The sequence below is a fragment of the Branchiostoma belcheri genome, unplaced genomic scaffold, assembly GCF_001625305.1.
Source record: "Branchiostoma belcheri isolate BF01 breed outbred unplaced genomic scaffold, Haploidv18h27 scaffold1, whole genome shotgun sequence".
Classification (NCBI taxonomy): domain Eukaryota; kingdom Metazoa; phylum Chordata; class Leptocardii; order Amphioxiformes; family Branchiostomatidae; genus Branchiostoma; species Branchiostoma belcheri.
Window position 1 is genome coordinate 4,722,669 of NW_017802379.1, and position 22,481 is coordinate 4,745,149.

At 39.8% G+C, this 22,481-nt stretch overlaps 2 protein-coding genes across 5 annotated transcripts in view; one reads left to right on the forward strand and one right to left on the reverse strand.

The window, feature by feature from the left end:
• LOC109466051 (lysophosphatidic acid receptor 1-A-like) overlaps positions 1-272 on the forward strand; it is a 1,477-nt gene extending 1,205 nt beyond the window's left edge. Inside the window, exon 2 of the mRNA XM_019763656.1 lies at positions 15-272. Within this exon, the coding sequence (XP_019619215.1) occupies positions 15-272 (258 nt within the window). The remainder of the gene's footprint in view (positions 1-14) is intronic.
• Positions 273-3,462: 3,190 nt separating this feature from the next.
• LOC109465710 (WD repeat and SOCS box-containing protein 1-like) lies at positions 3,463-22,042 on the reverse strand. 4 transcript variants are annotated; one of them, XM_019763101.1, is made up of 10 exons: positions 18,983-19,078; positions 17,363-17,624; positions 13,864-14,038; positions 13,098-13,321; positions 10,321-10,430; positions 9,063-9,185; positions 8,547-8,719; positions 7,333-7,446; positions 6,247-6,357; positions 3,463-5,720 (listed from the first exon to the last, which is right to left on the reverse strand). In XM_019763101.1, the coding sequence occupies exons 2-10, from the start codon at positions 17,586-17,588 to the stop codon at positions 5,561-5,563; spliced, it is 1,416 nt and encodes a 471-aa protein (XP_019618660.1). In that variant the 5' UTR covers positions 17,589-17,624; positions 18,983-19,078; the 3' UTR covers positions 3,463-5,560. The 4 variants fall into 4 exon arrangements, with proteins under 4 accessions (XP_019618660.1, XP_019618651.1, XP_019618678.1 ...); XM_019763092.1 differs by lacking the exon at positions 7,333-7,446 and adding an exon at positions 7,936-8,049 and having other exon boundaries at positions 18,983-19,075; XM_019763119.1 differs by lacking the exons at positions 7,333-7,446; positions 17,363-17,624; positions 18,983-19,078 and adding exons at positions 7,936-8,049; positions 21,630-22,042.
• Between the last annotated feature and the right edge of the window lie 439 nt (positions 22,043-22,481).

The following is a 22,481-nucleotide window of genomic DNA, read 5'->3' on the forward strand; positions in this document are numbered from 1 at the left end:
ATCGGCCTGACCAGGAGGCCGCGGTGGGCGCGGAGTCCAGTACCAGCAGGAAATCCGCCGTCACAGTGGTCATCATCACCGCCGTGTTCCTGGTGGGGTGGCTGCCGATGCTCGTCAAACTGTCCTGGCCCGACGACGACGTCGGCGCCGTCCCCGTGGTGTTCGTCATCTTAAACTCGGCGATCAATCCCATTATCTACGGGTTTCGTCTGTCGGAGGTTCGTCGTTACGTCGCACGACTCTTCGCGAACTGTGGCCCAAACGCCAACTAGCTTGTGACCCTACGTTAGACCCACTCACATCTGTATTGGCTGTGAATTACACTTCGTTGTGAATTAGCTAGTTTTAAAATGTAAAATTTACCCCCTTAGTGTCAGCTTAGATCAATTATAGGGAAATGTTAGTATCCTTTGCTGTGACTGAACTCTTTTGCAGTTTATAAAAAGACCTTTCGGGATGCTGTTGTTATGTACATGATGGTTGTGATGATAGCGTAATGAAGTATTCATAACGGGTTTTGTGATTTGCGTGTCAGACTAAAAATAAGTATACAAATGTACACGTGCATGTGCTAAAACGGACCCGTGCATGTGCTAAAATGGCTTACATTGTGAATGTAAGGTCTATTTAAAGCAACCCTGTATCATGGTGGGTCCATGTCTTTAGTAGTGGTTACAAGATTGTCAAACAACATCGTGGCATCTCTCCTATCCTCCCCTTGCGTCAAAGCGGCCTAGCACACGCTCTCCGCACGTCCAGACGACCTCGACCTTGCATGGTAGTAGTTAGAGACCTCTAGTTCAGCACCAAGGACGAAAGCGGCTATACTGATACAGATTGCCAGGGGGCGCGCGGTCACCTCACTTCGATCGCCGCTGACGGTTCTCCCGATGTTAAGAGCGACGCGGACACGCCTTGCCAAGCTCCGACAGGCCCCAAGATGTAAGAAACCTCCATTTCAGCACCAAGGACATCGCCAGGGGGCGCACGCTCACTGTACGTACTTCGGTCGCAGCTTACGACTGTCCCGCTACTGGAAGCGGCGCGGGGACGCCATGACAAGCCCGGACAGGCCACCTCACGTGGGTAGCTGTAGTACTAGTAGTGAGAAACCTCCATTTCAGCACCAAGGACATCGCTAGGGGGCGCTCGGTCACCCTTCTTCGGTCGCCGCTAAACGCTCTTCCGATTACCGGATGCCTGCTAATTATCCACTCGGGCAGGGTCGCGCGGGCAGGGCAACGCTATGTGAGGACCCGTCAGGTGTCTCATGCCGTCTTACCGGAAGGAAAATGGACAAAGCAAAGGTTGATGGATAATGGAGAGCTCCTGCAGCCCCGAAGATAGCCCGCCAATCCCAGATATTCTAGATACCAGGCTAGGATACCTGACATCCGTCATTATATATTTCTGTGCATGTACAGCCAGCATGATTGCCTAAGGAATGTGTCACCTTGTGGTATGTTGTTTCTTCTTGATTGTTATAACTTGTTATTATGATGTAAGCCATCTACATATATGTCTATATATATATATTTAACTTGTTATTATGATGTAAGCCTCTACATATATGTCTATATATTGACTTTAAAATTGATGATTTGGTTGAAGCTGTCTGAATTTAAATGATGAAGCGATTAAAAAAACTACCCAGGTGTATTTGAAGACGCAGTTAAATAATCTGGTAGAAAAACACAAAGAACACAACACAGTGTTTGTTTTATTCGGCTTTATTGTCGCATAACTTGCAGCACCAATGATTCTGGACAAGCTATACTAGAGCAACGCCGTACAACATAATATACATGTATATAACCCATAAACAAAGTGGATACATAACCAAAGAGAAATATGTCCTCGGTACAAGTGTTTTGACTCACATAGGTTGAACAGACAATAGGCACTGATGCTCCCAGCAACAAGTGAAAGGATAAAACTGAAAGGATGAAAGTGACAGTAGTAAGACAGGACTATTGTTGTCTTCTCAGTAACATTGTGCCCCCCCCCCATGATCTGTTATGTACATAATTATTCGAGACTGTTCAATAATAAGCCTAAACTATACATTTATTTATCTAAACGCATGTGCATTACCTAATGCTGGTAAACAATATAATCTGACACTGAAAGTTGCCTGGTTGGTGGAATAACAAGCAATTTCAACTGAAGTAGCCATTTGGCTACAAGGTAAGGGAACAGGAGGAAGGTTAAACATTGCATTACCACAAGGATGCTTTCTTGGCCCACCATTGACAAAACCAGTACTGAAATAGCATTTTTTTTCAAACATAAAGCTGGCTTCAAGTTACGATTCCTAAACAATACAGTGTATATGTGTACAAGAGGATTCCTAGACAGAACAGAGAAGACACGTGTCAACAATTCGTCACATTACAAGACCTAAAGGAAAGATAATAAAACTGACTTTGTCTGACTTAGTAGAATCTCTCCATTCTATGAAAATTGCTTGCTTCAACATTCAAGCTATAAAAATGTCCCCCCAAAAATCTACTACTACAGATGTCATTCTGACCTCCCCTCAGTATAGAGCAAATTAATTTCCAGAAAATAATTCACGTCATGGTGTCATCTATGTACAGCCTTAGCCTCCTTGACATGAAGAAACATGAAAGTACATACAATGTACTAAAATATATATACATGTACATTACACAAGAAAATATTAATAATAGTGACCAACAATGAACGATGTGATACCACCTAATACTATTGCGTATTGCTTTATGTCAACATACGTAGTATATGTCAGTATATGTAAACATTCCAGTTGCACATTGTATGTATGATTTGATTCATTTTGTAAATGTAGTGTCACCTGGTAACTTAAGATTACCACATTCAAATGTGCATGTAGAATTTCAGGAATATGAAGAAAAAAAAGCGTACAATTTCTCAAGGAATGTGATTTGCCTGAGAGTTGAATATGTTGTGACACACCGTCATAGCAAGCCTTAAGCAAAACGTCAGGAAAGTTGTTTTCTTCTTGGATGTGATCGAAGGAGCAAACTCTGAGCTCTAATTCTCCAAACCCAGGAGCAAAGTCGTAGGAAGGTCTAATCTCCAAGCAGATGTTTCGGTGGCCGCAAAAGACAGTGTCAAATTGGCCAGGCAGTATCCATTAGCCAGACTGTATCTATTTGCCTTGTCTTTTGTGGCCACCGAAACATTTTCTTGGAGATTAGGAAGGACTTGAATGTGGGACAGGGGCTTTATGGATAAGATGGCCTAAATACCAGTACGGAGGTGATAAAATAGGCCTAGGCACAGCAGAAGGCTGGAACATTAGTTTCTACATGTATATTTGATAGAAATACATGCATACGATTGTACAAAACCATGCATCCATCCCCCTAGCTGCATAGTACATGTATTCATGTATCAAGCACAGGTAGCAAGAGACACTTCAGTTGATATATCTATTTACATGTTTTTTTTTTTAAATCTAATTCTTTGCTGCTTCAGTGTTGACAAGGAAAAGGCCATAGTTAATATTTCCTGTCATTCATCTTCATGCAGAATCTTTAGGACTTGTAGATTGTATTTAGTTGTTATATTGTATTTTCCTACTTTTGTAACCACTTCTGCACATGGGAGTTCAACTGGAAGGTAGAAGATGGTACTCAGGCTATGCTCTGTTTAGGTCTATGTGGGGAAAAACAGACTTCAGAATTGCTTGATGACTTCACATGACCAGTACAGATATCCCACTGCCTTCTTCCTTATTGTAAACTTGCGTATTTACATGGCAGCAATGGATGTTGGATGTAATATGAAGAAACAAGAACCGTACAAGTTTTGTGTAAGGCAACAGGATACAAGCTCTTCTGAAACAATTCTTTCTTTTCACTACTTGATGTCTGGATGTTTTTCTACAGTTATCTAAGAGACAGGTGTAGTTAACGTCATAAACATTGCAGTTTAGGTGCACATTGCAAAGTTATGCCATGCAGATTTCGTTTCTTTTGTTTTTCATTCCTGTTTCCCCTATGTCTATTCTACATAATTCATAAATCTAGTGAGAATATAAAAAATTAGTAACGAACAGAGAGAAAATGAAATACCTACTATTAGTTAGGAAAAACTTAAATACAATAACTAGACATTAAGTAACAACTTAGATTTAAAAAAAACTCATATTCAAAGCTACCCTGATTGTACAGTCATTTTTTGTAGTTTGCTGACTGCAATTTATAGATATACTGGTCATGATACCTGAATCTTTTAATTTAAGTTGTGTTGTTTATAACTGCTTTGGATCACATTTCCGTACAATGGCTGATTGGTGCTACATACAAGCCAAGTGGCCACGCTTTTTTGAGACATCCCCATGTTTTTATATTGAGATGTCCCCGGCCACAAACGCAAGCAGTCTCCTTTACATGGCAAGGGCAGCAGCAATGGCTTTAACGATTGCTTCACCAGTTTTGCAACAGAAGATACGTTTTTGTTATGAATTTTAAAGATAACCCATTTCTCACATGGAAGGCCATTTGAGCTCCAATTCCCAAACTTGCTTTAACCCTATATTAACATACAGACCTTATGTACAAAGTTCCTTGCACTAGTAACATATTCTTAACATCTACCAAGTAACTGTTCCTTAACAGATATTGTATCACCATTAAAAAGTGTATATCTTAATACTTAACAAAAAGAAATTAAGAACACCTTGTACATGTACCTGTCCAGACAGCCAGAGTTTTGAGGTTATCAATATTAATATGTCCTGCACAAGTCCATTATCATATATTACAAAACAACGCAATGTACAATCTGGCACTTCTCTTAGTGACAGCTATTTTTTTATGTACAAGACCTTGTCGAAACGTTAGCATTTGCCTTCCACCTTAATCTATAATATAGGCCCATTTCAATGAGTATTTGAGCATAGTTTTAACCTTCTTCCTGCAAAGGGCACATCCATGCCAAATTTGTATTAGTCACAACATTACTTAGCAAGGAGAAGGTTAAATTGCCAAATGTAATGACTGTATATAGTCAGAGTCCATCTTTTCTAAGTTGAAATAAAATAACCGAAAGTTTGAGTTCAGCTGAATTTTTTTCCCAATCTGATTGGAATGACAACTTCATTCTTAGCACGAAAGGACAAGAAATGAAGATACTGTTGACAATAGCACATCACAGAGATGGCACCAAAATTTAGAAATTAGTTTTTTTTACCTTGAAACTAATGTGTCAAATGATTTTTTATGGAACTGACAGACCTTGATGATGTCCCCAAAGTATATACGACAGTGTATACAAGTTTCTTTGTACAACAACCAGTAGGTTTTTGCATCTGACATTTCGGTGACGGTCTGTTGTTCAGGGCACTCCTAATACTGTAACATTGTTGCTCTGAAGAAGGTGACAGACAGTCACCGAAACATCAGATGTAAAAACCTACTGGTGGTTGAGTAAAGAAGCTTCTTGTACAATGTCTTACCAACCCGATGAAATAATCCACAGATATACATGTATATGAAAGTATGGGTCTACTGAAGAGGTGGTGTTTGTTGTTAGCCAGAGTTGTTGGGGTCTAGTTCTCGTACTTGAGGTAGCCCATGAGCTTCTGTGGAATAGGCAAGGCATCGACCCTGGTGGAGGGCAGGACCCGCCGTACAGACAGGCGACACAGGTGCTGCAGCTTCTGTACTCTCATGGGAGCCATGTAGAACACAACATTGCCGTCACGGGTACTGGGGAAAGGGATAGAAGATTAGGGATTGGTTAATCATGGTAAAAGGCACAAAAAGCAGAATTTGGTCATACTACTGTAGATTCTCTACCGGTTAACCAGTGGAGGACATAAACTTTTGACATAAATGTTTATGTAAGTATTGAGTATTTAAGCTACAATCACCCAGATTTAAGTCATTGGATTGTATATAATGAGTAAACATAAATTTTCTGTCAACACCTCCAATTTGTGAGCAAAAACAAACATATTTGCAATGTAAGAAGTTATGTTCTTTTAGAATCCTCTTTTTCCACAAAATTCTGAAACCAAAAGAAGTACTGTAAATCTTTTGCTGTAGTTTCATGTTTGCAGTTTTTGCAGTGGCTTTTTTTCCCATGAATTCATGACACCGCAAATGTGAATTTCCAATGTGCTACACAATAGAACTGTGGGTATTAAACACTGCAAATACTAGTTTTCTCTCCCACTGCAAAATAAAACCACCGTGAAAGTAAATGCATTACAGTGCATTTAGAGATCCTTACCCTGTAGCCAAGCAGCAGCCATCAGGCGAGTAGTTACAACATAAGGCATTCACTAACTGGGCCTTCTTCACAGGGACCTCCTCATTGTAGATAGACCAGAATCTCACATACCTGAAGTTACAAAGGAAATAACAAACAAACTTAGCTTGTGATCCTTAGGAATCCCTATGTCCTAAATATACGATAGCAGAACATTTGACCTATTTTCTCTCCTTTTTATACATTCAAGTAGGACATGGTCCTTGATACATAGATAACAGGGGTATGTGCATGTAAACAGTTTTTTTAGTTAACATACATGTATGAATCCTTATGTTTTTCTAAAATTCATTTATTGTCAACTGCTAAGTTTAAGTACCCAAAAAGAAAAGGATTTTCAGTCACCAAAAAAAAGTTATGTAATCTTGTAAGCAAAATTAACAATGGCAAAAACAATAGCATAACAAAGAACAACTTTGAATGATGCAATGAAATTCTACAACCAAACCATACATGTAGTCATTCAAGTGCAACTTCAATATGAGAGCTCAACTGAAGGAAGCTGGCTAGCTTTTTGAGTAAAGAAAAGACAAAAGTGGCCATGCTCTAAGCATTTCAACAATATATGTATAATTTAGACAACAAAATTCAGTGTTTTCCCTGTATCTTTTTCTTTTATGGCAGTGATATCACTTGGAAGGTAACCCAAAAATTACGTTCTATAGAATATGTTCCTTGAATATAATTTGGACTAGATGATGATCTCTTTGCTAAATGTCTTCTTAGTCCCTTTTCTGGCAAGACAAGAGACTATAATTTAGTATAAAGTCATATTTGGTTGCCTGTGTTTTTTTAAGCCTGGGTACCATCCTGGTTAGTTTACATCCGCTCCCACAGTTTATAGTGACTGTGTGAGCGGACATAAACTAACCAGGATGGTACCCAGGCTAGTATTTTTTTAGAGAGTGGGCCAAAAACAAATGATGCCACTGGCAGAGGAAACGCTGATATTTCATCAAAGAACTAAAAGCAGAACGTGTTTGTGAGAGAAAATTTGAACACAGCGACCAAAGTGAAGCACAAGAGTGCAGCTCTGTGTACTCTTACTTGTCGTCGCACAGAGTGGCAATATGGCAGCCGTCATGCGAGAAGGAGAGGTGCCGCACCCAGAAGTCGTTAGAGCCACCAGAGAAAATGCATGAAGGGGGAGGGAAGAGGTGCCTGGAAAAACACCAACCGTGACTTTCTCAGACACCTGCAACAATCCTTATGCTACAAGTCTGCAGTTCCTTCTGTGGTCCTCTGGGGGCGTTTCATATTCCACGCCTTTTTTCGGTTACGACTTTTGTCTACTACCGGTAAGAGTAGGGCTAACATACGAAAGTATTGTTTTGGGTGGCTGAGTTTTAGATTTGTATGTCTGTTTGTCCAAGTACATAGTGACGTTTGCATAGAGGGTGGGAGGTGATTTGGACAGTTGATTGATAGGGAGGTCAAGCCTGAAGATGATGCAGCATGTGCCAAGTGCGAGTACTTGGGTAGTATGTGGAGGAATTCAGAAAGTGGTGTAATACCTGATTAAATAACATCATACAATCCCCTTCACGGAAACCAAAAAATATTTCCAGGAAGTTCAGGAGGACCAGAAAGGAGCTGCAGACTTTACAACACACATGCACAATCATGAAGGTCACAGGAAGGTCGGCTTACTTGTCGTCACACAGAGTGCCCACATGGCACCCGTCATGGGAAAAGCTCAGTGCTCGCAACCAGTAGTCATTGGCTCCGCCCATCATGAGAAATGAGGGAGGAGGGTACATATGCCTGTTGACATTATCATCAAATATTTACATGTGTTTGCATGAATGTATGATCAATGACACATTTAACTGGTAATGAAATTACAGTAACATGGAAATACAGAGAATGATGTGAACATATTGGTCATACACTTTAACTGCAAAAAAACAAAAAACTATTATACTACAAAATATTAAATGTGCAAATTAAGATCTCTATAAATTCCACTAATGTATTGTAGTACAGTCAAAAGTGTACCAATAAACACCTCTACATAAGATTCACCTGGCCAATGTGACCATTTTTGGGTGGTCTCTAAGATAATTTTTCCCACAGACACAAACATTACCGGTAAAAATTCTGTCTATAGTGACTGTCTGTCCACATTTCATTGGTCCCTAAATGGTCTTATTGGGCTAGTTTGACTGTAACTTCAAGTAGACTTTTATGAAAAATCTTGCACTGCAGCTGAATATACACACAACACATGAGAACCACACAGTATATAATGGTGTACTCACCCAAATGTTCTGATTTTCTGGCCGGTGTAAGGGTCCCACAAGATAACTCTCGTGTCATAGGATCCCGTCGCCAGTAGAGCCCCATCAGGAGAAAAGTCGCAGGCCACCACATCGTTCTGATGTCCTGTCAGTTTCCTCATCATGGAATAGTCCGACATGTCCCAAAGGATCACCTAAAAAACACAGTTGCAAAGTTCAACAGTTGTACCTACATGTAGAAAATATACTGGCCATACTGATAAACCAAAATGATCATGTATGTATGTACTATGTATGTAGGTATGTTGGGGACATGGACAGGAAGTTAGGTCAAAGGTCCCAAAAAAGGTTATCTCATTCCCTGTCTTCAGCTTTCTGCCATATATGCATGCCTGTTGCCTTATTTGGGTCAAAGGGAAAATGCATGAAAAAATCAGTGAAAAAATCACAATAATGAATAAAACAAGAAATTAAAAAACTCTATGAGATCTTCGACTTCTTGATATTTGTGAAGAACAGCATGGTGGGAGGACCTACTGTTTTATTCTGCCCGACGGAAGCGAGGATCTTGGCGTCTGGTGACCAGGAGCAGCTGTACACCCAGCCGTTGTGACCCTTCAGTGTCTTCTTCATGTTTCCATCATCGTTCAGATCCCACACCTGAAAACACACCTTTGTTATGACATCATACCAACAACAACAACAACAACGATATATAGTGCATTGGATAAAACTTCCTTGTCTGAAAACATGAAGGGAAATGACATTAACAAGTTACAGCATACAAAACAGTTGTTATTGTATTCATGTTTCAAGCCTGATGCAAACATGTAATATGCTGCAAAATCAATAACTGTCCACATGCATCCTCCTGAGATTAGGTGCTTTGTTTGCCCACAAAAAGATGCTCCTCTCTATACAATCAACAGGATATTCACTATTGACAATGCAGGGCTCAAAATACTCATTTTCAATCCTGTATTCTTTTACCTTCTCCCTGCTGCCTAACTCCATAACCAGTACAAATTTGGTCCAAATGGCTACCTTAGCAGCCTGAAGGTTAAGCCTGCCAAATTGCATGAGTGTAACGTAAGTATTATCAAAGGTGGTATTTTGAGCCATGTTGTTTTGTCACAAATCACCATAGTAACAACAACCGCCAGTCAGCATTTCCTGTCAGTAATCATGACCTTGTCTGCACATTGGCAATTTTTTAAATCAGTAAATGTAGTTGCTACCTCAATTCCACATTATCAATCTGTTTTGTACCTGTTATGTAACTCCATTGATGTACATGTACTTCAACCACAACCCATTATCAGGAAAATAATTTATTAGAATTCAGAAATATACTTAAAGTTTTCAATGGATTCTTATGATATATTTGCATGGTGGGTCAAATGCCTTGTCCTATGACGTCATTAAAAAATCTGTCAATTTTGGGAAAGAGTTGGGCCAAGGAATTGATTTAAATGATAAAACGATTATTAGCTATTGACAGATAGGGCTATCATGAAAGCTGTCCTCTGTCATACTGCACAGTCTTAACACAAAGAGCCATTTGGTTTGGGTTGAAGAGTTGAGACATGTACATCAGAAAAGTTGTCCAGTGACCTGCCAAAAACCACCTATACCAACCTATACCATTCCAGCAAAGCTGCACTGAATTGTTTGAAACTGCAACTTGCGAAAAAAGAAAAAAGAGGAGTAAATTTTTAGATTCTGGCCGGTCCTGGAAGATGGAACAACCACGTGCCGAGGTAAGGAACACCCTGGGTGCGAAGTCTGCCGGTACCTTGAGGGTTTTGTCTCGTGATGCGGATGCCAGGAACATGCTGCCATCTGGAGCAAACTGCAGGTCTCTGATCACCTCTTTGTGATCTATAAGGTATAACAGGATGCCACCTGCAACATAGGAGGGGGGCAAGAACAGGCATCAGGAACTGGAAATCTCAGGTCAATACCAGTCTTACACTAGGCCCCTTTCCACTGGACATTAACTGCTGAGAGACCAACATTGGATTTGTGTGACCCTTGCTTTTAATTGGAATGTAGTAATATGTACAAATGTAGTACGATTTAAAAGACATCAAAACACACAATACGTAAATATCTAATTTTTAACTATCCAATTCCTTAAGCGATCTGTCAAACCTTTGTTCTTTATCTGTTTATCTAATCTGCAATGTGTTGTTTTTTTTTCCTTTAAATTTGAAATTACTGGCAACTGGTGATAGCGACAGTTGCAAAATGGAGGAATGGTTTGTTTTTGCTGACTGTTAGCTGTTAATATCGTTAGCGTTGCCATTGTATTCTAGACAGTTGAGTTTGTTGAGTCCTTTGTCAAATCTTTGGTCACTCAATGGTTGCAGTGGAAAGGGGATGTGTATAAACATAGTTTACCAGGGCTCAACTACCAAAGCATACATGGTGAGAATTCTGGCCCTGGAGCTACTGGTAATATTGTTACTGACTCTTCAACAGTACCATTCTTCATGATAACACTGATTAACAGTCAACAATGTGGAAGTTCTGCATGATTGATTGCAGTGTTACATGCACACATCACTGATGATCTCTGGTTAAACCTGAAATATTACTATGTCTGCCCTTGGAAGATAATTGCTGTTTTGATGTGTACTGTCTGCATAACGACCTAAATTACACACATAGCTTGCCTACAAACATGTACAAAATGTCCTGTATGTATGCTGCAAAGTTGACCTATCTTGAGGACACTTGTACTTGTAATATATACATTTGTCAAGCTCAACACTTGCCTTAAAAGTCACAAACTTGGCATTAATACCAGAGAAACAGATATACACATTGTAATATAGTATCAATTCAGAGGCTCTAGCCCTGGAAATTTCATTGCACTAAAAACATGACTTGAAAGTTTGAAAGGAAATCATATTGCATAAACGTGTGCAACAGTGTAAATTGATAGGTAAACAACAGGCCAACATGTACGTCACCGCCATAAAATGACATCAAGGACGAGATTAAAATAGATACCAAGCATTTGTCATATGATTTATATTCTACCAGTGGTGGAGGACTTTAGGTTTAGCCTTTTGCCTTGCCAAAGACAACAAACAACCCAACAATTTTTTACAAGAAAATGTACTAGCAGGTACTCAGAAATTCTGGTCAATCAGAAGAAGTGTAGATGTCCTTCATCCACTACAGAATACCATCTGGATGAGATTATATTATGTAGGTGTCATCCTCTGCTGTTACATTGTATACTGTAAATTTGGAAACATTTGCAGCTGTTTTATTATTTTGCAGTAGCCTGAGTAGGAAGGAAGGGCCTTAAAAATCCACAGTTGAAACATTTCTGTAGAGTATAGTCATACAAGACATAGACAGTCACAAAAGACATAGTTGTGGCCCCATGAATTTGAGGTCACCGAGAAAATACAACCACCGTGAAAGTTTCACAATTTACAGTAACTAAGTACATTTTCTAAACATCTACATCTTCAGTATATGGCAAGTCTTGTTCAAGTGGCACAGATGTAACCTAACACCAGTACCTGTGACCTATTTTGGGGTGTTTGACCTACACTTGTTCCAGATTGAGGGACAGCTATGCAAATTAGGGATGAGTAATGCCCTTTATAATTCCCTTAGCTACTTCGACTGACAACATAAGAAAGGGGACTAAGTGAGTGTTTAAAGACAGAACACTCTTAATTTCAATCAATACTACAGTCTGCAGGGAATCTGCATATTCAACCATTTTAGTTTGTCTCAACTGTCCTGTAGTGTAGGGGGTAGGACAAGCAAATACCGGTAGTAGCCTTGAGCCTTTTAAAAGCAGTTAAACCAGGCCAGGGGTACTGTTAAGGGTGTTTCTGTGTCTGATTGGATGGGCATCATTCTGTGCTTCTTCCATTGTGTATTTCAACTGTGTCAGGCCTTTTCTCTGCTGTGCTCTTTAAAAGTTGAAGAGACCTGAAATAAACTGAATTGACACTACCGGGTATGATTGACAGAATTCTTATGTATATAAATTATAATGTACAATTTGGTACTCTCAACAGGCACATAATTATGAGTGGATGGACCCGATAGACAACTAACCTGTACATTCAAATGATCATGCGTTCATCAGCTTTCTATTGTACTGATGTTGATACAATTTACAGTACACAATGTACTTGTATCCCTCGTTTGAGTGTAACGCCCTACATTTACCAGACGAGCCCTGGTTAGTAGATAGTATTCCTGTTGGCAGCTAATGCATAATTCATGACATGCAATATATCCCTGGCTTCCTAAATTCACCCAGGTCAACCAATAATTCCTAGTGGCTACCCAGCCACATTTGAAACCTTAGTTTGAACTCATATCATCCTGCCTGTCAATCTTCCCCCACCCACCTACTGTCAACCTACTGTCTGGACAAACAGCTATACATAATATAACCCCACAGCTCAGCCACTCAAAATATTAACTGTATTGCCACATCCTGAAGTAGCAGACACAGACAAACCTACATGTAATGTATAGCAGGGGTTAGGTTGAGGAAGGAAATCAGATACATGTACAGAGTTTTCTTACCGCTGGAAACGTCCCATGTCTTGATCCGTCCGCTCTGTAGCCCCGTCGCCAGGATGAGGTCCTTGCCAAAGTTGAAGCGATGGAAGCTGATGTTGACTGTGCGGTGACATTTGGAAGAGACTGAGGACCCGAAGGCTACGGCCCACACATACTCCCCACAGTCTATCACCTTCTCCTTAGGAGTGGGTAACATGGGCTCTCCTTGTCTTCCCTCTTCATCTTCACTACACGTGGAAAGAAACAAACAAACAAAGTTAAGTTCCAAACGGCTTAAGAGTATGTTTGGTATTGTGCCAGATAAAAACATACATGTATGCTAAATATTACTTCTGGGTAAATAAGAGTTGTTTCTGGTAACTGTGTTGTGGGTTTGTATCTCTACATGTCCTAATTGTTTTTGCTGCATGTTGGTGATTTTGAAAGATGATTGATTGATATGTATAAAGTCAAGGTTGAAGGCTACCCTGTAGGTGCTAACTGAAAGTAAGTGGGTGCACAGCTCTAATTTTGTGTGCACCAAGTTGCACATAAACCCAGGATTTTGAGCCCTGAAATGTACGATTTTCAAGCCCTGAATTGTCAGTAGTTTTTTTTAACCAAGCTTTCATACTATAGTACTCCCTCCCTTTTGAGTATTCCCATACTCGATAAATATGATGGCACACAAGTTAGTTAGCGAACTATGGACTTTTGGTCAGAAAGCAAAGTTACCGATAACCTAGATACTTTAGAAACATTACATGTTTGTACATTACTGATTACTTACATCTCGTTGTTGTTTATCTTGTGTTTCCACGGGACCAGTCTCACCAGCCTGTGACCACACGACCAGGCGAAGTACGAGTTATCGGGGGCGAACGCGGCGCACCATGTCTCCGCGCCGGCCTTCTGGTCGTTTGGGTTTCCGCCTGGTTTTAACTGGTAGAGAATTTCTGCATCCGCTGTGGGAGGAAAGACACAAGACTGTTGTGTTTTGATATCCTAATAGTACTAATACTATTAGCTATGAAAAATTTGTATTTTTTATTCTGCAAGTACAAGTAGATAAAGTTAAATAAACCATGCATTATGACTAAAATCTCTATCTGTTCTTACATTTACAGCTGTGTTGAGAATCGAGTAGAAAGTGAACCTAGACATTACAGATCTACTGGTAGTAACACAGGGCTCGAAATACCCGGTGGCGCACTGGCGCGGCGCCACCTGATTTTGCTTGGCGCCACTTATTCCTAAACTCAGGTGGCGCAGCGCGCCACCTATAATTTGCGTGGATCGAGCCGCTAATCGCATGGATCGGGCCCCATTGTCGGCACAATCTTGTGAATTGTCGATGAATTGTCGATCTCGCCATGACGCCACAAAGAAAACGTTCTCATTGGTAGAAAATCAGACACCTCGCTGGCGTTTCACAACACAATTTTCATGTAAACAACTCCGACTGTCCTTGTTTACATGCAAAGCGCGCCGATACAAAATCCTGCCGGCCGCCCGACCGACCGCATGCGACGCTAAGTTTTCGGCGGCTCGGCGGAAAAATAATCCATCCCCAGAAGAAATTTTACGCATGAAAATAACAACTACAACTTGTTTTCGTCGTTATATGAGTTTCTGAGGCCGTAAAATGTTAAAACGGTTGAAATTTGTCGGAAAAAACAGCTCGAAAGACAGAATGAAAATGGCCGACGCTGCTTCCAACAATGTGGTCAAAGGTGAAGATAGCATCCAAGCGTCCAAGATACATGTACTAGTATTACACGCATGAAAATTTTTTTTTCGGCAACGACAGAATAAAAATTCACTCGTATTTTTAAAAGGTTGATTTGTAAACATTACCGTGAAATTTTCCGAATTTATTGGTTTCTAGTGTCAGAATATAATGTTGTTTCTATGAATGTGCGGTTGGATGCTGTGGGGGCTTTTACAATTGGGAGAATCAGATATTAAGAGCATGCTTTCTTTCTTTCTTACTTTCTTTATTGAGTGTCTCTAAATTTTTTTTAGTATGAGTTTATAGACATAATCACATTTTTATTTGTTCAGCTGTGTCAATATGTGATTTTGTTTGGGAAATATGATTGGGTTAAAAAGTTTGGTATATATTAATTATGTCCGTAACACCTTAGGAATACTTGCTCCAAGTTCCAGGTAATAAGTACATGTACAATTTGTATCATGTATTTTTCACTTGTTGAACTTGTGGAAGCACCGTTCGGCCCCCGGTTAGGGGTCATCCGGGGAACCTATGCCCTTAATTTTTTTAAATCAAGGGAGCTAATACCATTTTTTATTAGATTTTGAAGATTTGTCCGGGGGGTATGTTTATTCCGGGGGGTATGTTTATTTGGCAGATGAGAGTAACATTATCCTTGCGCAAACGAAGAACATGGCGCACGTAACACCACCCGCATAAGTGTGCCGCCATGTAGAGGCGTGGCATTCCCACGGCGGCAGCCCTGTGATGAAGTGATGTAAAGGTGGCATTCTTTATTAAAACATTGTTGTTTGAGAGCTTTTATGTTCTTTACATTACTTTATTTTATAACATAAAACTTAAGTAGTTAACTAGAAGAAAACGTAATAGATATAAGTAGCAGATTTGAAGAAAATGATAACTTGGAAGTGTTGCCACTTGAATACTGATGGCGCCACCTGGCTTTTGACTCAGGTGGCAACATGCGCCACCTGGCTGAAAAAAGTATTTCGAGCCCTGTAACACTATATGTACATACCTAAAAAATCTGATTTAATATCTAACATAGTATCAGACATGTGTTAATTTAAATCAAATATCTAACTCCAACTTACTGGGAAACTATACACACTATTAGTGACAAATGTACATGTAAGCATACACAGTGAATATACTGTACTTTTTTCCAATCCAACCATCATACGACTATTGTATCATTATGTGTTCCTGATGTGATTCCCTGGCACACTACCAGTTGCAAAGAGTACTGTGTAGTTACTAAGTATGTTGCAAGTTGGACAACCTTGAAGTCTCAGAGTCAGACCTGAATTTGCTTCTAACCTACTACCACTATAGTAGTACTAAATGTAGTACATGTACGTCATCATTACACATGCAAAAGGCCATCTGTGACCTAGGGCCAACTTCTAATGCAGACCACCACGTCATACAGTACCTACATAGTTTTTGCACATTACAATCATTACCAGCTATTACTAGATCTGTTAGTTTTGGCCAATCCATTTCAATGGAAATGTCTAACACTATTTGTAGTTGAAGGCTCTGTCATACTCATAGAGTAGATGAACGCATACTCAACATTACATACATGAAGTGTACATGTAGTTAGTCATGCACAAAATAGACAGCGAAATCTTATTCAAGATCAGTGTCTGTATTGGTTAAAACTTGTGGCTGTAAAATCAGGCATGTACACGTATAATAAGTAAATGACGTACTACATGTATACCCAACTGTATTTTTTGTAACACAGACAATTATGTTTTTGCTCACCCAGGCTTGAGCCTAGCATCTCAAAGGTTATCTTCATTTTATATACTCACTAACTATTAAGTTATTTTTCAAGTTACCTGTCAGAGCAGTTTTCCCCTGTATCTGTTATTGTATTGTTCTCATTTGGCATGGCTGAATTTTTATCACCCTGGATCAAAGAGCTCTCTATTGGATATCTTAACATTCCAGAGACAGGGACAGTCTACTGGCAGCTTCTTTCTAAAGGTATGCTAATAAGCCTGTAAATCCTGTAGCAACATGACAAGTGGGGGCAAAGATGGGGGAAACTATGCTTCCTTGGCAAAGTTTCCATGGTCTAACAGCTACCAAGTCTAACCCCATGAGACCCTTATACATTTAAGTACTGTTATTACCACACATGTACTAGTACTAGCTAACTAGTACACAATGTTTCTTCTTTTTCTTGGCTTGGCTTCGTGTCCGAAGATTTCACACATGTACACGATGTACACTCTATAAAAATGCACAATACAGTCAAACCTGTTACCACTTCTACATTGTACAATCTGGTATGTAGGGTCTACCTGGCCAATGTTGCCACTTTTGGTGGTTTCTTACATAGTAGTAGATAATTTTCCCCATTGACACTGGCTTAATTATCCTCTTAGCGGATCCCTGAGTGGTTTTCTTGTGCAGTTTTGACTGTAGTAAGAAGTTGATACACTTCAGAAAGATAAGACTAAGACTCAAGTAAGACCTAACTAGCGGTATACATGTAGCTATCATACCAGGCAAGTGTGTGTGTGTTTATATATCTCACCTCTGTTGTAATAGTCCTCATGTGGAGGGAAATACTCAATGTTCCCAATGAAATCATGATTTTCACAAGGTGACTGCCGACACAAGTTCTTTCTGGACTTCGTCAAACAGTCCATGCAGGAGCAAATGTTCCGGGAGTTTCTATAGCACTCCTCGCAGCTACAAGGCATTTCCACATCCGTACTATTTCCAACACAGTTTCTGATGTACTCATAGTACAACTCCATACTCAGTAAGAAATTCGAACACTCTTCTCTGGATTCCTTGGGTGGAAGGCAAAAGATCCCAGTTAGTTCTCAAACTCAAACGTGTAATATGTAAAACCTGTAAAACCTCGAGAACAAAAACCTTTCTGAATTAGGTAACACTGTTGCTTGGTAAATGGGTTCAATTTGGTGGGCGTGAAATTCTTGTAATTTGTGGTGGAAAACTGATTTGATGCGCTTCATTTTAGCACATGCTAACATTATAACAAGTTTCACCGACAGTAAAACTAAAAGTTTTTGTGTTTTTCCTGGTTCAGATGAATTTTAAGGAATCAGAATTCAAAGACAAGAAACTGTTTCTAATTTAGATCATTCTACCTGGTCTCAAGCATGTATACATTGTACATGACGTGTATTAGTATTACGTGCATTCCATGGCTTGCCATGTGCTGAATTATTGCATCATGACTCCTACGTGCAGACTGGCATGTCTCATCTAGTACTGTTGTTTGATTTCACATTTCTGCTTTGTGTTCATAGCCCAATTTTTACAACAGACCTTTGGTCAAGATCAGGGTATAGATCAAGGTTGTTTTCACCTTTGCTTTCTTTTTATCCAATAATCTATTATACATGTATTTTTTTTCTGCCGGAATAAACTAAGTAAACACCAGAAGCGCATGTTCATTTAGTATCTGTTCAAACATAACTTTGTGCTGTTTTTCACTTTTACCAAACAAAACATGTAGTCAAGTTTTTTTGTTTACAAGGGAAAAATTTTCAAACTACATAACATGACAACAGGTTTATGTTACACTGGGCCATGATTTAAAGACATGAAAACATGGGCACAGGTGAACTTAACTACTCTAGTTCACCATGTTTAAGGTTGTAAATGTCACTTGGGTCAACAAACGGCCAAAAGGTCTTGATTTACAGTTTCTTTTTATGCAACAGTGTTACAAAGGCTGCCCAGATCAATAATTTGCACTGCAATGCAGTTGAATCGTACGTGGGCCACTGACTCGCATGGGCGGTAGACCCACCCTTTACTGCAAAACAAAAGCTCTAACTTCCAAGGGCTACCAGAATCAACCGGATACACAAAAAGTAAAAAGATTTCTACTTTTCTAGATTGTAAATCACAAAAATCAAGCAGAATACAGTTGTTCTTTAGAATTTCATGTGAAAACACTTGGACAAAGAAAAAGAGACTGGTTTGACGACTTAATCTGAGGGTCACCAGAAATGTTGGTGACGTGCATGCCTCTAGCTAGAGGGCCCAGAAACAAACATATGGTCAACAAAACATTGAGAACCAGTCAACAGTTTTAGTTTCAAATGGGAAAGCTCATACAAGACAACAAATGTGAATCATTCACCTAGAAGTACGACAAACAACGTCCAACACTTACCACTGCAGTAGTTCTGGGTTAATGTGTAACCGTATACACGTAAACAGCCCTGCCAAGTTGCTACATGTACTGCCTTCCCAGAATCTACACACCCTCTAGGCCCCAATGCCAGGCTCCAATGACAAAACACAGATTAACTGTCACAACCAATCAGAAGACAGCACCAACGCTACACCCCCACCAAGCCTCTTGGGGGCAAAGGTTAGAAAAACAAGGTTGTTGACCTTCTATTTTACTGGATCAAAGCACGGGCATGGGTGAAACGATACACACCAAGTTAAAAGATCTTTTACTCACAACTGAGGATTCTAACATTTAAATTATAGTAAGCTATACTGGTATTCAAGCGATTATATAACGTCACTGACGCAGTGTCATGTGGGAGTCCATGTGACATGCTTGCTGGCATACATATGTAAATAGGTCACCCCAGTTCCCCCTCATCTAATATGCAGGAAGGACGTCTAGCCAGTTTGAACTGGTTCTGAGTGGATATTGACAGAGACTTGCATAGACCTATATATAGGGCAATGCTGCAAACTTGACTTGAAGGTTGAAGTAATTGTTTTCCCATACTACATATGCAATAGTAAGGAGGTAAAAAATCAAGTTTTAACCTTGGCTAACTGACTCAGTCAACTAACTGTGTTACCACACAATACAATCTCTGCTGATACTGATCAAGTAGACCTTCCTAGTTTCCAAATTTCTTCTAGATCTATTTCATGTTTTCTATCATGATCAGTGCCGACCCAATGTACAAAGTTCAAGCTACCTGCCTTTGCAAAGCATACTTGAATTTAAAGTTTCCCATGCATGTAGGGCCTTAGGCAACCTGATGTAGGTGAACACTTGAGGTTATCACCATAAACAACATGTCAAGGAAGCGTTTAACCACAACTTCTCATGTAACCTCCTGTGCACCCTTCAGGCATAGTATGAAGAACATAAAATAGTATGGTAATTAAGGCTAAGCATTTATTTCTGAGCCAGTGATGTTTGTTTATGCTCAGTCACTCATGTCATTTTCCCTCCAACTGCAACATTGTGTCCACATGAATAACCTTACATTTACAGTTTAACTGTAGATGATATACATGTTCACCTACAAATGTACATTGTGCAATCAAGTTTACTTCAATACTAGTATATTCACCATAGACATAACAACATGATAGACGTGCGTACATGGGTCTCAACGGTATTCGAAGAATTGATAATGTCACTGACCTCTGACGTCTGCCATATAAAATGCTCCCTATCAAATTATGTGTTTACCCACGATTTCCATCATAATGCGTGCATCCAGTAAGTTTGCCAGTTGGAACTGGTTTAGGTTTGAACTTCCCCAAACTTGAAAGGCTGCTTATAGATGCTGATATGCTAGATGCTGATATGCTTATTATATTTCTGTGGTCTCTGTCAGATAATGATACCACATCATCCATAATTTGCATAATATGATTTCGAGCATGCTAAACTACAAATAATTTAGCCTAGGGCCTTTGTTTCCTTTTGAAGAAATCAACCTGTCTAGTACTACATGCTATGTCCAGTAAAAGTCTGATGACCTGAAGGCTTTCCAATTAAAACCATCTATGAAGTAGGAAAGGCATGCAGAGAATTTAGGTTAAGGAGATAAGAGAATGGACTGGGAGTTCCAACACAGACAACACCAGAACAAATTAAGTCATTAACTTATCTACATACAATGAATGTGGCCGTGTGTGCTATGCAGATTAAAAATATCATAAATAAAATCGAGAAATTTTGAAGCGCAGAACCCCATGCAAGCAATTGCATCAAATGAATTTGGCATACATATGTTTTTGACGTATGTCAAAGCAGGTCGATTTACACTTTAATCCTACATGTCTATATTTAATATCTACAGGTAGTACTTTGGGTCTGCAGGGGAAATCATCCATAAAATTACCTTGTTTACATGGCCTTATCTGTATCATACTGAAAACTACTTGATTACGAACTGGTAGCGAAATGGCTATTTGATAGTATTTCAGAGCGCTAAAGGTTATTGATAAGAGTAGTCGTTCACCCCAGTCTGGTCTTATGCAACTTGTCCTTACAATTACATATACTCGGCTCATGTATGCACATGATCACTGAACATTAATCTTATGAGGCGGGTTCAAAGAAAACACACTGACACAGACTGTACAGTGCTTGTCTGCAAATAAAATATTGTCTACATGTTGCAGTACTACCTGCTTTGTTCCTGCACATAAAAGCACTCTTTATGGCTTTCTAGTATGTCCTATGAACCTCTGATACATGTACTTTGTACCATGATTGAACCTCCATGCGTGTACTACTTGTAGCTCTATGTCTATGTCTATGAGTATGAGTCGAGTATGACCCTTTTTTACGCCCCCCTCCCCCAAATCATAATGCATACCTTACATACAGTAAGGATACCATTTAGTCTTTCATTTCACACGCACATAGCTCTCTCTTCTCGTAAAAGAGAAACATAAGGTCTATAGCCACGGCACTACACATATTTGGACACAGATCTGAATTTCTGAATTATTTTTATGATGACCAGCTGACGCCACCACCATCACACATGGCGGCCATCGATTGAAAACTGGACAACAGAACACTGTAAAACACACGTTACACTCACCTATATCGCTGTCACTGCAGGCAAAGCTTGCCATCACACGCATAACTATCAATGTACGATCGCTCTGTTGTCCTGTTTTGATAACCAACTGAGGTGATGTAACGTTTTTCAGCACGTCTTTCTTGCTGATGATCGCCCACCCCACACTCGAACTCACAGACGTCAGCAGTAGTCGTCTGACACCAACGCTTCCTTGTCGTCTGTTCGCTCGTAGAACTCGAGTATTTTCCTCAGAAAGCGTCCAGAACGGGTGGAAGGAACAACGAAGACTTGGGAGTTTCCCGTTGTGCGTTGTAGCACGCTAGGATCTGCACAAACGGGAACAGATTTTCCACAAGTTGAACAACAAAAACCCTCCCTCAACGGAACAGGACGTTGACTTATGACGCGGCGTGGACGAAACCAATGGTGTAGAAAGTGTGGGGGTGTAAGATGCAAAGTATTTTTGCATCATTCGCACGTTCAAAGTCTAGACTCTGGAGATTAAGAGCGTAAATAGATTACTGTGAATTTGATTAAAAGTGTTAAATGTTAAACATACAACGGTTTAAGCTAATCAAGAAAACAACCAAGACCTGCTTTTGAGGCGTCATCTGTTCTGGACGATCAGACAATCAGAGTCTTTTGAACAATGGTTCTCCAATTAAAGTATTATTTGTTTCTATTCTCGGAGCTTTGTTTATTCATGCAATGGCATCAACCTGCCAGCATTGTGAGGAAAGAGGTCATAGCCAAACCATACACTCTACAACCTCCTTGTCCAGACAAAATACTATAACAAGATGCAGGTTACACGGTTGAACTTGAAGTGTTAATAATTTCTCCGGGAACATTGCAAACAGAAAGGTATTT

Bases quoted from the DNA above. Each gene is read 5' to 3' on its own strand.
- LOC109465710 (XM_019763101.1), bottom strand. From the start codon at position 17,588: ATGGAGTTGTACTATGAGTACATCAGAAACTGTGTTGGAAATAGTACG. The intron at 9,186-10,320 runs GTACCGGCAGAC...GTGTGTTTTCAG, and splicing joins CACGAGACAAAACCCTCAAG to GTGTGGGATCTGAACGATGA. The intron at 7,447-8,546 runs GTGAGTACACCA...GTGTTTTTCCAG, and splicing joins CAGAAAATCAGAACATTTGG to GCACCTCTTCCCTCCCCCTT.